This window comes from Schistocerca cancellata, chromosome 4 (genome assembly GCF_023864275.1).
Source record: "Schistocerca cancellata isolate TAMUIC-IGC-003103 chromosome 4, iqSchCanc2.1, whole genome shotgun sequence".
Classification (NCBI taxonomy): domain Eukaryota; kingdom Metazoa; phylum Arthropoda; class Insecta; order Orthoptera; family Acrididae; genus Schistocerca; species Schistocerca cancellata.
Window position 1 is genome coordinate 542,041,058 of NC_064629.1, and position 13,015 is coordinate 542,054,072.

The window sequence follows — 13,015 nt, forward strand, 5'->3', positions numbered from 1 at the left end:
TGATCCATAAACATTGATATTTATAGATCATCCTTGTCAATAAGGTTCTTTCCTTCTCAGACAGCTTATCATTTCATGTTGTCTATAACCTGATTTAAATTGACACCTGATGTTTAAGATCCAAAGTTGTGGCATCGTATCAGCTGTTGTCTGTGAGCAGCTCCCACTTCGCTCACCTGTCTGCAGCAATAGAAAATTGCTTTAAAGTCATGATCTTCTACAAAAGTTGTTTAAAAATTCTTAAATTTGCCTTTGGTATAGTGTCTCAAAAATATGTTATTAAAGCTAGAATTATGTCAATCTTTTTGAAACGGGTGAAATTTTCCTATTGAGTAAACAGGTTCAAACTTATATCTCAAAAATTATTGTATTCACTGAAATGCTGCCCCCTCCCCTCCCCACCACCACCAAAATACCTTGCTTGGTTATGGATCTTTCTAAAGTTGCATATCAAAGTGCATTTGCTATATATAAGTTGCTTTGTCATTAGTTAACCCATAACAAGTATGAAGTTTACAGTCTCTGTCTCCTACAAAATGTGTAAACAATCTGAAATTCACATATGGTATACATTTCTTTCTCGATTTTAATTAGGGCCATTGTTATGTTTTTTTCCTGAACTAGGCAAAAATTTTGCATTTAGGAAGGTCTTCTACTTAGTAACTGGTAGGTACAACCCTGTGCCCAGTGAAAGTGGCAACACAGTGGGATCTGTTGATAGCAGGCTCCCACTGGTGGCAGAAGCAGTCCAGCCTGCCAACTGTCTAATGCCATTTGGAAAGGTCAATAGTCTCATTAAAATAAATGTATCTATAAAAATGACTTCACATTATTACAGAATAATAATATTAATTTTGCTTTCTGGTAATTTTTGTAGGCCTGCAACTTTACACATTTTGTCATTGACACAAAATGTGTCATTGTTATTCAGATATGTTGTCCTGCTGAAATTTTATTTGATGCAAATGATCGAACCATGTAACACCCATTAATTAAATGTTCATCATGCTTGTTCCTGTTATGGTTACCACATTATGCTGGTCAGTAATAACACACTTTAAATATCATAAATGCATATCTTAGACACGAAGCAATAAGAACAAAGCATGCCAGTACACGAGTTGCGGACCAAGTGAGACATAGAACAAAAGCAGTTCAAAGAGATCAGAGTCAAAGATTACTCAGTCATGACACTCTTAATTCTTCTGTAATCCACATAAAGGGTGTTGAACTATTTTTGTGTGTAGTATTGCTTTGTTACTGTGTTTCATTAGGGACTGTAAATATTTTTATATTTTAATAGTTCTGTTTATGTGTTATGTGAAGTTTAGAGAGGCTGGTACACCCGTCCAGGAGTGAAGTTCCTAATATTCTTGATGGAAATACTTTAAGTACAAAATACTAATGCTAGCTTTCAGAATATGTATGATCCTGTTTTCAGGAAGGAAATGGATAATCAGAATTAGGAGCAAGGCAAATAAAAGTATTGAGCATCCTCAACCATACGCAACATAGCGGTATGCTAATAACAATTAATTTACTATATTATTTGTGTGCACTCTGATGTTCAAAACAAAGATAGAAGTCATATCACTATTTACATATCTGAGCAGCACTTTCATTAGTTAGGGACACACTGACATCTCATTTTATGGTTTAAAAGACTGCTTCCATTGATGACATGTGTGTTACATTTAAGTCCACAAGAAATTTATAATGCAATTTAACAAAGTTATTGTAGATGAGTGTGCCTGCTGCCAAAAATTGGTATTACCACAGTCATTTAACATCATTACTCTAATGAGTACTTTTCTTTCTTCTGTCATTCAGTTTATCCTAAGAATAGCAGAAGTTTCTGCAGAGTCCCAAAGTATTTACATGATACTAAACACCAAAGTTGTGTGTACTCACCAAGCAGTACTACTACTGTTAATAATATGCATCCTGGTATCTTAGAAGCAGATTACTATAATTTTCAAATGAATTTTATGAGCAAGTTATTTTGTATTTTGATTGACTAATGATTTTTAACTTGAGTTCCTGTGGCTATATTTGAAAGTGCCCATAGTATACAAATTATTTCTCTCTCCCTCCTCCCCCCCCCCTTCCAACCCCACAAACCTCCATATTTGATGTTATTAATGCAAGATTTTTTAGTTTGCTTGACACAAAGATTACCAGTTATGTAGAATGGTATTACTGGAAGAAATATTGACTATTAACCTGTGACTGACAAGGGGTGGAAAAGTGATTGCAATCAGTGCCTTATGACCAGACTCTGCACTTGCCCTATGTTAAATCCCAAACAACTTTGCAGTATGTATCTTATGGATGCAGGTTGTGTGTAAAACAGTTGATAGTGATCTATCCATCATATGGATGTATTAAGTGCCTCATTTGCAGTTTTAAGAAAAGGTAGGCTATGTGCTGGCATCAGGATTCACCCAGTCTCATCACATTGTTAACCATCAATACCAGAACAATGGAACGGTACACATTTAGTATAACAACTTACTCTAACTTTTTACAAAGGAAAATTGGCAAACCGTTGTATGTTTTGAGTCATTATGTTATTTAGGCAACAACTTCTGACACCTCAATAATGCCTTCTTCAGGCCACTATGAACCCCATGTATAGACAATCAGATATATTGATCTTTGCACACTGAAGCCATCAATACCTGGATTCCATAAATTCATCTTTGGAGTATTTACTTTGAAGACTTGGGAACAACTCAAAACATTCAGCTGTCTGGCAATTTTTCTTTCATAAATATTTGACTTGCCACTGCCCCCATTCCACATTGGATCAACTGGATCAACAGAGACATACTCTTAACAGTTACCAACAATCACATCTGATTAAGGAAAAATGTCCAGTTGGTGTCAGTAAAGACCACCTTCCCAGTTAGGTGACGGAACTCATGGAGGACTTCCCAACCAAGATAACAATAAAAAAAGTATATATATTTTTCATTGTATATATTATATTATTAGCATTTCGGTTTCCAAAGTGTTGCTCCAACAGTTGTGAGTGAATTCATTGTGTCAGAAAGTTGATACTCTTTTTTCACATATTTTGGCTGTTTAATAACAGATGCGTATCAAGTACTTCTAGAACACAGTTTTCACTATCATAAGAGTGATATAATTTCAAGCCACTAAGAACAATTTTATTGATGGTTCCATTAATGCTCATCTGGCATCTTATTGTATAACGAAAATTAATTCAATAAAAAGATCATTATTTTTATTTTTCTTCTGGAACTAAAGGATGATTGTTTTTTAGGGTACACAGAGGAAATACTCTTGATAGTAAGCTTTGTAGACGCAGAGTTTACATTTGAACTGCATTTTCAGCATTGCAGTTTTACTATCCACATTATTTATTGTGTTCAAGCTGTGGAAACCCATCCTATGTATATTGCTTTCAAAACTGAAACAAATTAGTTACACAACACTTGTACATAGATAATTTTGAAGAAAGGAAAACAGCTTTCTGTTACTCTAGATCAAATCCAGTGCACCACAAGTAACAATTTTTTTCATATCAAAAGAGTAATGCATGCATGACATGTAGTTTGTCTTGCAGTATGGTGTTGCTAATTGCAAACTAATTAGTTACTTTGCTGTAGATTTCTGTACCACACACTGAGCTACTGTATAATAGTTTGCTTTTGTCCCTGTGTGGTACAGGTATGAGTCACGCCCCACTGCCCTGTTCTTCCACTCCTCCCCCAGCCTTTGAGGATGCCCTGCGTGGAGAATTGGTGGATTCTGGTACTGCTGTTACTCGCCATCGCTTGGGGCCACAGCATGTAGTTCGTTTACATAGAGATTCAGAAACTGCCAGGTGAGTAAGATACAGTGACACTTCACTCATTCCGAGTAACCAACAGCATAGTTGAACTGCTGTTGAATTTTAATTTGCTTGTAGTGTTCTTCATGTGTTTTTAAACTTGAGTCTTACCATCTCTTACTTCTCCCTGAGTGTACTTAAACTGAAGTGTAATGTTTTGTTTTAGCATGTTATTGACAGTATTAAAAATAGTGGTAGTATGCACTGTAAAAGTACATTGACATATAAACAATGCATTTAGGTTGTATGATCTATAAATTAGTTCAATGTGTAAGTTAATAGGTCATTAGACAATAAAAGAGGGTACTTATCTAATGAAAACACTTCTTGAGTGTAAATTACTTGTGGCATTTAATTGGTTCCAGAACAAATCTTCACTCTGCAGCAAAGTATGCACTGATATGAAACTTCCTGATAGATTAAAACTGTGTGCCAGACTGAGACTTCAACCAGGGACCTTTGTCTTTTGCACACAAATGACCAACTGAGCTACCTGAGAATAACTCACGACCTGTCTACACAGCTTTACTTCCACCAGTACCTAATTGCCTCCCTTCCACACTTCACAGAAGTTCTCCTGCAAAACTTGCAGGAATAGTACTCATGGAAGAAAGAATATTATGAAGACAGGACTTAAGTTTGCATGGTAGGAGATGAGTTATTAGCAGAAATAAAGCTGTGGGATAAGTAATGAGTTGTGCTTAGGTAGCCCCATTTGTAGAGCACTTGTCTGTGAAATGCAGAGGTCCCAGTTTCAAGTTTCAATATGTTGCACAATTTTAATTTGCCAGTAAGTTTCATTTTAATTGGTATCGAATGTATGATAAATTATGATGTGTTGTTTTTCAGTAAACCACTAATTTTTATAAAGAAATATTTAGAGCCACTGTGTTGTGATTTATGTATAAAAACTGGACTGTATTTTAATACTCCTCTGACTTCATAACATCACTAATTTGATTTCCAAATTGATCTTTGTAATTACTTCCAAATTTTCTATTTGTTACATAAAACAGAGAAATACAGTGATTATCAGAACAGAATGAAATACCCTTCTGTGTGCAATTACCATGTACTGCCTCTCTTCCAATTCAGAGGAGCAACAAACAATTCTGAAAAATGAGAAAATGAACTTTGTGGTTCCTTCATTGCTGAAGATCCAGTTCATTGTAGATTCTCTTTTTAACTCTTGGCACTTTCAAATTTCTGTCAGTGCAAAGATACTATGAAGGAATTACTTGACACTCCTCTGGTTAACTGTGTATTTCTGGCTAAGCAGTAATTCATACTATAAATACATTTACTTCACCATGGTTTACCATCATAGTGTACAACTGTGACTTCATTTACCATTACAATGTAGTACTGTGAGTTGAGTTAGTGTCGGACCAGTAACATAATGTTGTTTTTTTTTTATCATTCAGTTGGACCTTCATTCTGGCAAGCAGTGTTACTCTCTTGTGTGTGATGACTGCATTACAAAGAGAACACAGTAAATAATGTCAGACGGGAAAGCAGAAAACCAACTTTCTTAGAGAATGGAATGTTCACTGATTTAAATTTTCATGGCAGTTTTAAACAAAATTATGAAAGGAAATAATTAATGTGGCTATTTCACTTTGATTCAATGATGTATTCAGTGACAGGCAAAACATACCATACATTATAAAATGGTCTATTAATCTTAAAACAGCATATCTTGTTAATTGTCAATGTACAGGGTGTTTCAAAAATGACCGGTATATTTGAAACGGCAATACAAACTAAATGAGCAGCGATAGAAATACACCGTTTGTTGCAATATGCTTGGGACAACAGTACATTTTCAGGCAGACAAACTTTCGAAATTACAGTAGTTACAATTGTCAACAACAGATGGCGCTGCGGTCTGGGAAACTCTATAGTACGATATTTTCCACATATCCACCATGCGTAGCAATAATATGGCGTAGTCTCTGAATGAAATTACCCGAAACCTTTGACAACGTGTCTGGCGGAATGGCTTCACATGCAGATGAGATGTACTGCTTCAGCTGTTCAATTGTTTCTGGATTCTGGCGGTACACCTGGTCTTTCAACTGTCCCCACAGAAAGAAGTCACAGGGGTTCATGTCTGGCGAATAGGGAGGCCCAAAGCAATCACACGATCATCGAAATATTCATTCAGGAAATTAAAGACGTCGGCCGTGCGATGTGGCCGGGCACCATCTTGCATAAACCACGAGGTGTTCGCAGTGTCATCTAAGGCAGTTTGTACCGCCACAAATTCACGAAGAATGTCCAGATAGCGTGATGCAGTAATCGTTTCGGATCTGAAAAATGGGGCAATGATTCCTTTGGAAGAAATGGCGGCCAGGATGCAGGGACGAGGGGCCTGCAGCATGGGGCTTTTCGGTTCCCCATATGCGCCAGTTCTGTTTATTGACGAAGCCGTCCAGGTAAAAATAAGCTTCGTCAGTAAACCAAATGCTGCCCACATGCATATCGCCGTCATCAATCCTGTGCACTATATCGTTAGCGAATGTCTCTCGTGCAGCAATGGTAGCGGCGCTGAGGGGTTGCTGCGTTTGAATTTTGTATGGATAGAGGTGTAAACTCTGGCGCCTGAGACGATACGTGGACGTTGGCATCATTTGGACCGCAGCTGCAACACGGCGAACGGAAACCCGAGGCCGCTGTTGGATCACCTGCTGCACTAGCTGCGCGTTGCCCTCTGTGGTTGCCGTACGCGGTCGCCCTACCTTTCCAGCACGTTCATCCGTCACGTTCCCAGTCCGTTGAAATTTGTCAAACAGATCCTTTATTGTATCGCTTTTCGGTCCCTTGGTTACATTAAACCTCCGTTGAAAACTTTGTCTTGTTGCAACAACACTGTGTTCTAGGCGGTGGAATTCCAACACAAGAAAAATCCTCTGTTCTAAGGAATAAACCATGTTGTCCACAGCACACTTGCACGTTGTGAACAGCACACGCTTACAGCAGAAAGACGACGTACAGAATGGCGCACCCACAGACTGCATTGTCTTCTATATCTTTCACATCACTTGCAGTGCCATCTGTTGTTGAAAATTGTAACTACTGTAATTTCGAAAGTTTGTCCGCCTGAAAATGTACTGTTGTCCCAAGCATATTGCAACAAACGGTGTATTTCTATCGCTGCTCGTTTAGTTTGTATTGCCGTTTCAAATATACCGGTAATTTTTTAAACACCCTGTATATGCAGATGTTTAATCTCATCGTCAGCATTTCAGTTGCTGATTGGTAGACGTCCACTATGTATGTAAGAATCATGTCCTAATTTCATATATTTGATTTCATAATTTAGTTTCTTCCTCATTTTACTTCTCTGTTGTACACTGCAGATTCCATCACTTGTGTACACTGATTATAAAGGTCTTCATTGTCTGTGTGTGCAAACCAGTATGTCAGTAGTATATGAAAGTGAAATTGGATTTGAAAGGAAATATTGCTTTCCTTTTTGCTTAACATAAGTAGTTAAAGTCATGTAATAACAAATCTTGATGACAAAACTATTCTTCAAAATTATCGTTGGTGACTTTATGAAATGATATTTTGAGACAGTTAATTAAATTTGTTATTTACCTTTGGATTTCAACTGTTGTCTCACATTATCAAGAACTGTTGCTGTGGGTTCCATAAAATCTGAATTTTACACCCTCAGTGCGAGACTTAAATATGTATTGTAAAAGGATTAGAAAATACTTTTACAGACACGAACAAAACTTAGTAGTCAACTCATTTTTTTAATAAAAAATAGTGGACTTTAGTTAGATATATTGGTAATGAAGCTGGAGATTCAATAGAGAACTGTGTTTTTGCTTTTCTTTGCACTGCACACAGAGTTACATGAGTGGTGTCAATTGACTGTGTGAGGTACTTCAGGGGTTAAGACTCTTTGCCCATAATCAGGATCAATGTTCACATCGTTATTCAGCTGTTGGCCTCCCCCAACTTAGATTTTCCAATATTTCCCCAAATAATTTGGGATGACAGCTTGTGCTAAAAATGCATGCTGATAATTTTTTTAAGGTGATCACTTTATTGGTGTTTTTCTAGTGCAAGTGTAGAATGTATAATGACTGGTAGACACCTGAGACAAGTTTGACAAGAAAATCAATCCTATGAATATTTCCTGTGTGTTAAAACAAAGTGTTAAGAGATACAGATGCACAAAATATTTGTTGTAGAGGTGGGATTCACTCTCAAAGTAAGGGAAAATCTAAGTTTGTGGTATCTGATGGTGAGATCATCCCTTCAACTCATAGCTGCCCGTATTTTAATTTCATGACGAGTGGTATTACATTGAGAAAATGTACAAAAATACAAGGTTATGACCTTAATAAACAGACTGCTCAAAAACAGTTTTGTGCCACCTTCATGACTTGTATATGTTGTGTTTATATATGTGAAACCTCTTGACACTTTATTGACTGCAGGAAATCATTATCTACAGCCACCTGTAATGGAGGTAAAAGCAAACCTGCTTTCTTAGTGCAGTTTAGTAGAGAATGCTATCTCTCCAACCATAAGCAGGACATTGTAGCTTGTGTACACTACTCAGTTCGTCAACATGCTTCAAAGGTTTATTTCAAACTTAGACTGTGAATATATTGTCACTTTACTGCCAGAAAGGTTGTCAGCACAGGAAGTTGACTGCCAAATTGGCAGACATTTCAACATAGGCTGTTGGATTCTCTAGTGATAGGCATTAGGCGTGGGTGGTTCCAGTCCTTTACAACTTGGTATCAGTCACTTTGTTCATTTAGTCCAGTTACAAGAGAGGTCTTATGCCCACGTTCACAGGCAGGGTTAGCACACTGGACTCGCATTCGGGAGGACGACAGTTCAATCCCATCTCCAGCCATCCTGATTTAGGTTTTCCGTGATTTCCCTAAATCGTTTCAGGCAAATGCCGGGATGGTTCCTTTGAAAGGGCACGGCCGATTTCCTTCTCAGTCCTTCCCTAACCCGAGCTTGCGCTCCGTCTCTAATGACCTCATTGTCGATGGGACTAACTACCACCACCACCACCACCACCACATGCAGGCAGGGTATGAGCATCAAGCTCGGTGGTCTTCGGCAGTGAAGCAGTGTTGTCTAGTCACCTGCGATCATTACGCTCGGTGTGTCTCAGAACTGGAGTGACCTTGCTGGTAGATATTGGGGGTGGGGAATGGAGCTGTGTCAGACAGTGGCACTGTGGTCAGTCACTGTTACACTGATAGTTAGGTGACCTGAGGCCTGCCCAGCTGCTGTGAGAGACAGTGGCATAGACATGCAGGGTATGAAGCCTAGCCTCAGCAACTGGTTGGTGGTACCTGGTGATGGTGGACACCAAGCAAATTGCTGCCTGGAATGACCTCAGTTTGACCCTCAGTCTTTTGGTACAGAGGCTGGATGTCCAAGGTAGGCAGTCCTGTAGGATGCAAAACCGGGATGACTGCTCTAGCAGTTTGCAGGTGAGCAACAACAGCCTCACTGCAGGAGTCTGCTCTGTGGTAGTTGCTAATTCAATACCTATTGCCAGTTTTACAGCTAGTATTTATCCACACCTGGTTTGACCATGTTGGTAAGCAGACACGCCCATCTGTCACGTAGCCCCCTTGTCAAAATGCTGCCAAAGCGTCCTGTATTTTGGTAATATTGTTGATCATTGACCGAGCAGTCATGCCGGTACATTGAAGTGGGTGTGGTAGTGAAATGCTGCAAAAGCTGATTACTGCAAGCAGGATGATTATGGCAATGAACACTTGCACTGGCCAGTGCATCTACATTATTCCCCTCTTCGAAGAATTCAGTCCTCTGAATTCCATGCTGCTGTTGAAGTGTTTGACGTTGAAGTTCCTAAAGTAAGGAGCAGGTGAGAAGTCTCTCTGTGATATTGACATATGTGTCTCAATTGTTGTTCCATCGAAATTCAGTTATTTTTACCTGCTATCATTTGGCCCAGGGAGGCAAGAAGTGTTGAGTCCAAGGTGGGATTTAGATAGGGTAAGTCTTCACTGGGCCAGATCTCGAAGTGAGGGTAGGGTGGGTAAAATAATGAATAGCTGGTGTTTGGTGTTGTGGTTCACACTTACATGTGCCCAACCATTCTGTAGTTTGTTGACCTCCATGCTCTGCCAAAATAGAATTGTGGGCCCACCTCAGTACCTCATCCCATAAACTTACTGGCATGACTATGTGTCATCCGTACTTGGTTTGTTTATGCAATCGTCATCAGCACAGAGCTGTATTTGTGTCACGGACTGCCGACAGTCTGACTCACCACCCTGCACCATTCACAGTTTGCCTACAGAAGTTAAACACACATTATTGTGTGCAATTTCTGACAGGTCAACACCATTACCGTGACTTTTCCATGGTAGAACCTTCAGGCTCATACGCCATTTTAATGTTGCATGATCCATTACAACTTTGAAGCATCTGCCATACATATAACAGAAATATGTGCTATGATAGATCAGGCTAAGCATCTATTTTTCTGCAACTGAATCATTTTTCTCTACCTTATTTAGTTGCCTGAAAACAAAGGTTGTCAGGTACTCTGCTCTATCTACTTTTTGACATAATATACACACCAAGGTGTGATTGCTGGCATCACAAGACAATATGAGCTGCTTCTGACAATTCGGAAAAGTGAGAATGACACCATTGGACAACAAATTCTTCAACCACACAGTCTTCATCGCAGTCTATAATACAGTGAAACTTTATCCCCTTCATCAACACATGTGTAAGGGGTCTTACCATTTCTGCAAATTTAGTCACAAATTTCCTGTAATAATAAGTCAAATCTAAGTATAACTGTAGATATTTTTCAGTACTAGGAGTAGGAAATTCCCAAACTGCTTGTATGAGGCAGTGATATGCTTGCAAACCATCCTGGCTGATAATATGGCCTAAATAACAAATTTCCTTCAAGACACAATGACACTTCTTCAAACTTAGTGTTAGATGTGCCACTAATATTCAACTAAACTCTCCCCATAATAGTACTACATTATCTTTAGATGCCCTTAGAAGACATTCCATCATCCAAGTATACAATACACTGCTTTGGTTTTAGCCCTTGTAACATTCGATCTGACTGGCATTGGAATGGCATTGGTACATTCTTCAAACCGAATGCCATCTGGCAGTACAGGTCATGACTATATGGAGCCATAAATGTGGTCTTGGATCGATCTTACAGCACACTTTTCAATTGACAGTACCCACTTCACAAATCCATTGCTGTAAAATATTGGTATTGCTCCAAGTTATTTAAAGTTTCTGTTATGTTCAGTATTGGGTATACATCTGTTACTGTATGTTGATGTGTGTACCGATGATCACAGCAAAATCGATATGCCTTAATCACATTCAAACTCTTCTTAGATATGAATACTACTGGTACCCTCTTAGGGCTGATACTTTCTTCTTTAATTCTGTCAGAGAGCTGCCGATTTATAAATTCTCCCATCATTGATTGAAGGTGATGTGGAGCTTGGTATGTTTTCTAGTGCACTGGTGGGTCATTTGCAATGGGAATCCTCTGCTGCATTATCTGAGTTGATGGCAATGATCCTAAAGGTTTAAACAACTCTGCATATTCCTCTAACAACGTTTCTACCTCCCTATCATTTCCCTGTAAATGTGAGACTTTTCGCCATAATGTAGCTAAATTGGCAGACTTTCCTAGCTTAATGTGCTCTGTATTCACCTATCTGTCAAAATATTCCTCCTCTAGTACCTCAAGATTGGCTCTCAAAGAACCTCATGATAGCTTTACTTCTATTGAACCAAAATTGTACATGCTGACTGGGTCTATCTGGCTTTCATCAACCTTTTGCACAAAACACTGCACTTTGTTCAGTTCTTAATTTTCTGCTAAGGGTTCTGCTACACCCAAAGTATTGATTTGCATATCTGCTCCTGCTTCTACACAGACTAGTTTTCCTGCACTTTGTGGTGTTTTATCCTGCAAACCAATTCTAAACATACTGTGCGCACAATTTGGGTGGCTTCTCCAACATTTAATGTGTGCTTTGAAGCATTTCAGTATTCTCAGCAGTAGTACCTAAACAGAAAGAATACCATCAACCTCTACTATTGTCACTTCATTTTGAATTTAGCATTATATGTATTCAGAAAATCCAGTCCAAGTTTGACATTGTAGCTGCTGCCAACTTGAGAATTCCATGCAAACGCAGAATTCTTTCGCTCTCACTCAGAAGTTCACTAATGCCAAACTGAGAAAGTAAATATTCGCCACCTACGTCACTAAGTATAGATTCAGATTCCTTATCCCAAATACACCTGACTTGCCTCAGATACCAATGATCGTGTATTCAGCAAAAGCTTACTACTCTTCGTTTTGCACAGTCACTCATACAGTAATCTGCCACTGATGCCACACACCAGTCACCTGTGCTCACATTTACTCGGAATACTGCACAGTAGCCAAAACATTGCTGTCCTCGGTTAATGCTGGAGTGCAAGCTCCATTCTGCGACCATCTTCTCTGTGCATGTGAAAACCTATGCTGACATTCCCACTATGTGTCCAGTCTGCATACGCCTCCCTCTCTGAGGTTTCCTACAGTTGTGCTGAATATGACCAGGCTGACCACACTGATGTGTGGTTCCCGTAAAATGTCAAAACCACCCTCTTTTTTTACTATGTCTGGGCACCGCATCTATTTCTGCCAAAGACACTGCGTTGTCCACAGCTTTGTTTAACAACTTTGGAAATCCTATTTTCACCTTTTGGGAAATTTTAGCTGGCAACCTGACACATCCAGTACCCTTTGTTGTGCCTCTTTATGGGTGGCTTTCCTAATTCAGTCTACAAAACTTTAAACATATTCCACTTGTCTCTGTATTATACTATCGAGCTGCTCTCGATAATACCTAGAAGTATTCTTCCTCCTATAGAATTCCAACTCCACAATTTCTCGTGACACATCACTAATGTCCTTGCATCCCCTGTTAATTTCAACTAAACCACACTCAACAATTGATTGTTGTTCCATCCCTCTAACTTTGTGGTTGTGAGTAGGCTATCCGCAAAAGACAAAACATTCCGCCCCCCCCCCCCCCCCTCATTTACCTGGGAAAGGAATCACCATTGTGATGGTGTTACTGTCTAGGA

General features: G+C 39.0%; 1 protein-coding gene across 7 annotated transcripts in view; it reads left to right on the top strand.

The window, feature by feature from the left end:
* LOC126184785 (phosphatidylinositol 4-phosphate 5-kinase type-1 alpha-like) overlaps nt 1-13,015 on the top strand; it is a 314,413-nt gene that overhangs the window by 179,063 nt on the left and 122,335 nt on the right. For all 7 annotated transcript variants that reach the window (XM_049927350.1, XM_049927348.1, XM_049927349.1 and 4 more), the window contains one exon: nt 3,697-3,853. In XM_049927350.1, coding sequence (XP_049783307.1) covers nt 3,697-3,853 — 157 coding nt within the window. The remainder of the gene's footprint in view (nt 1-3,696; nt 3,854-13,015) is intronic.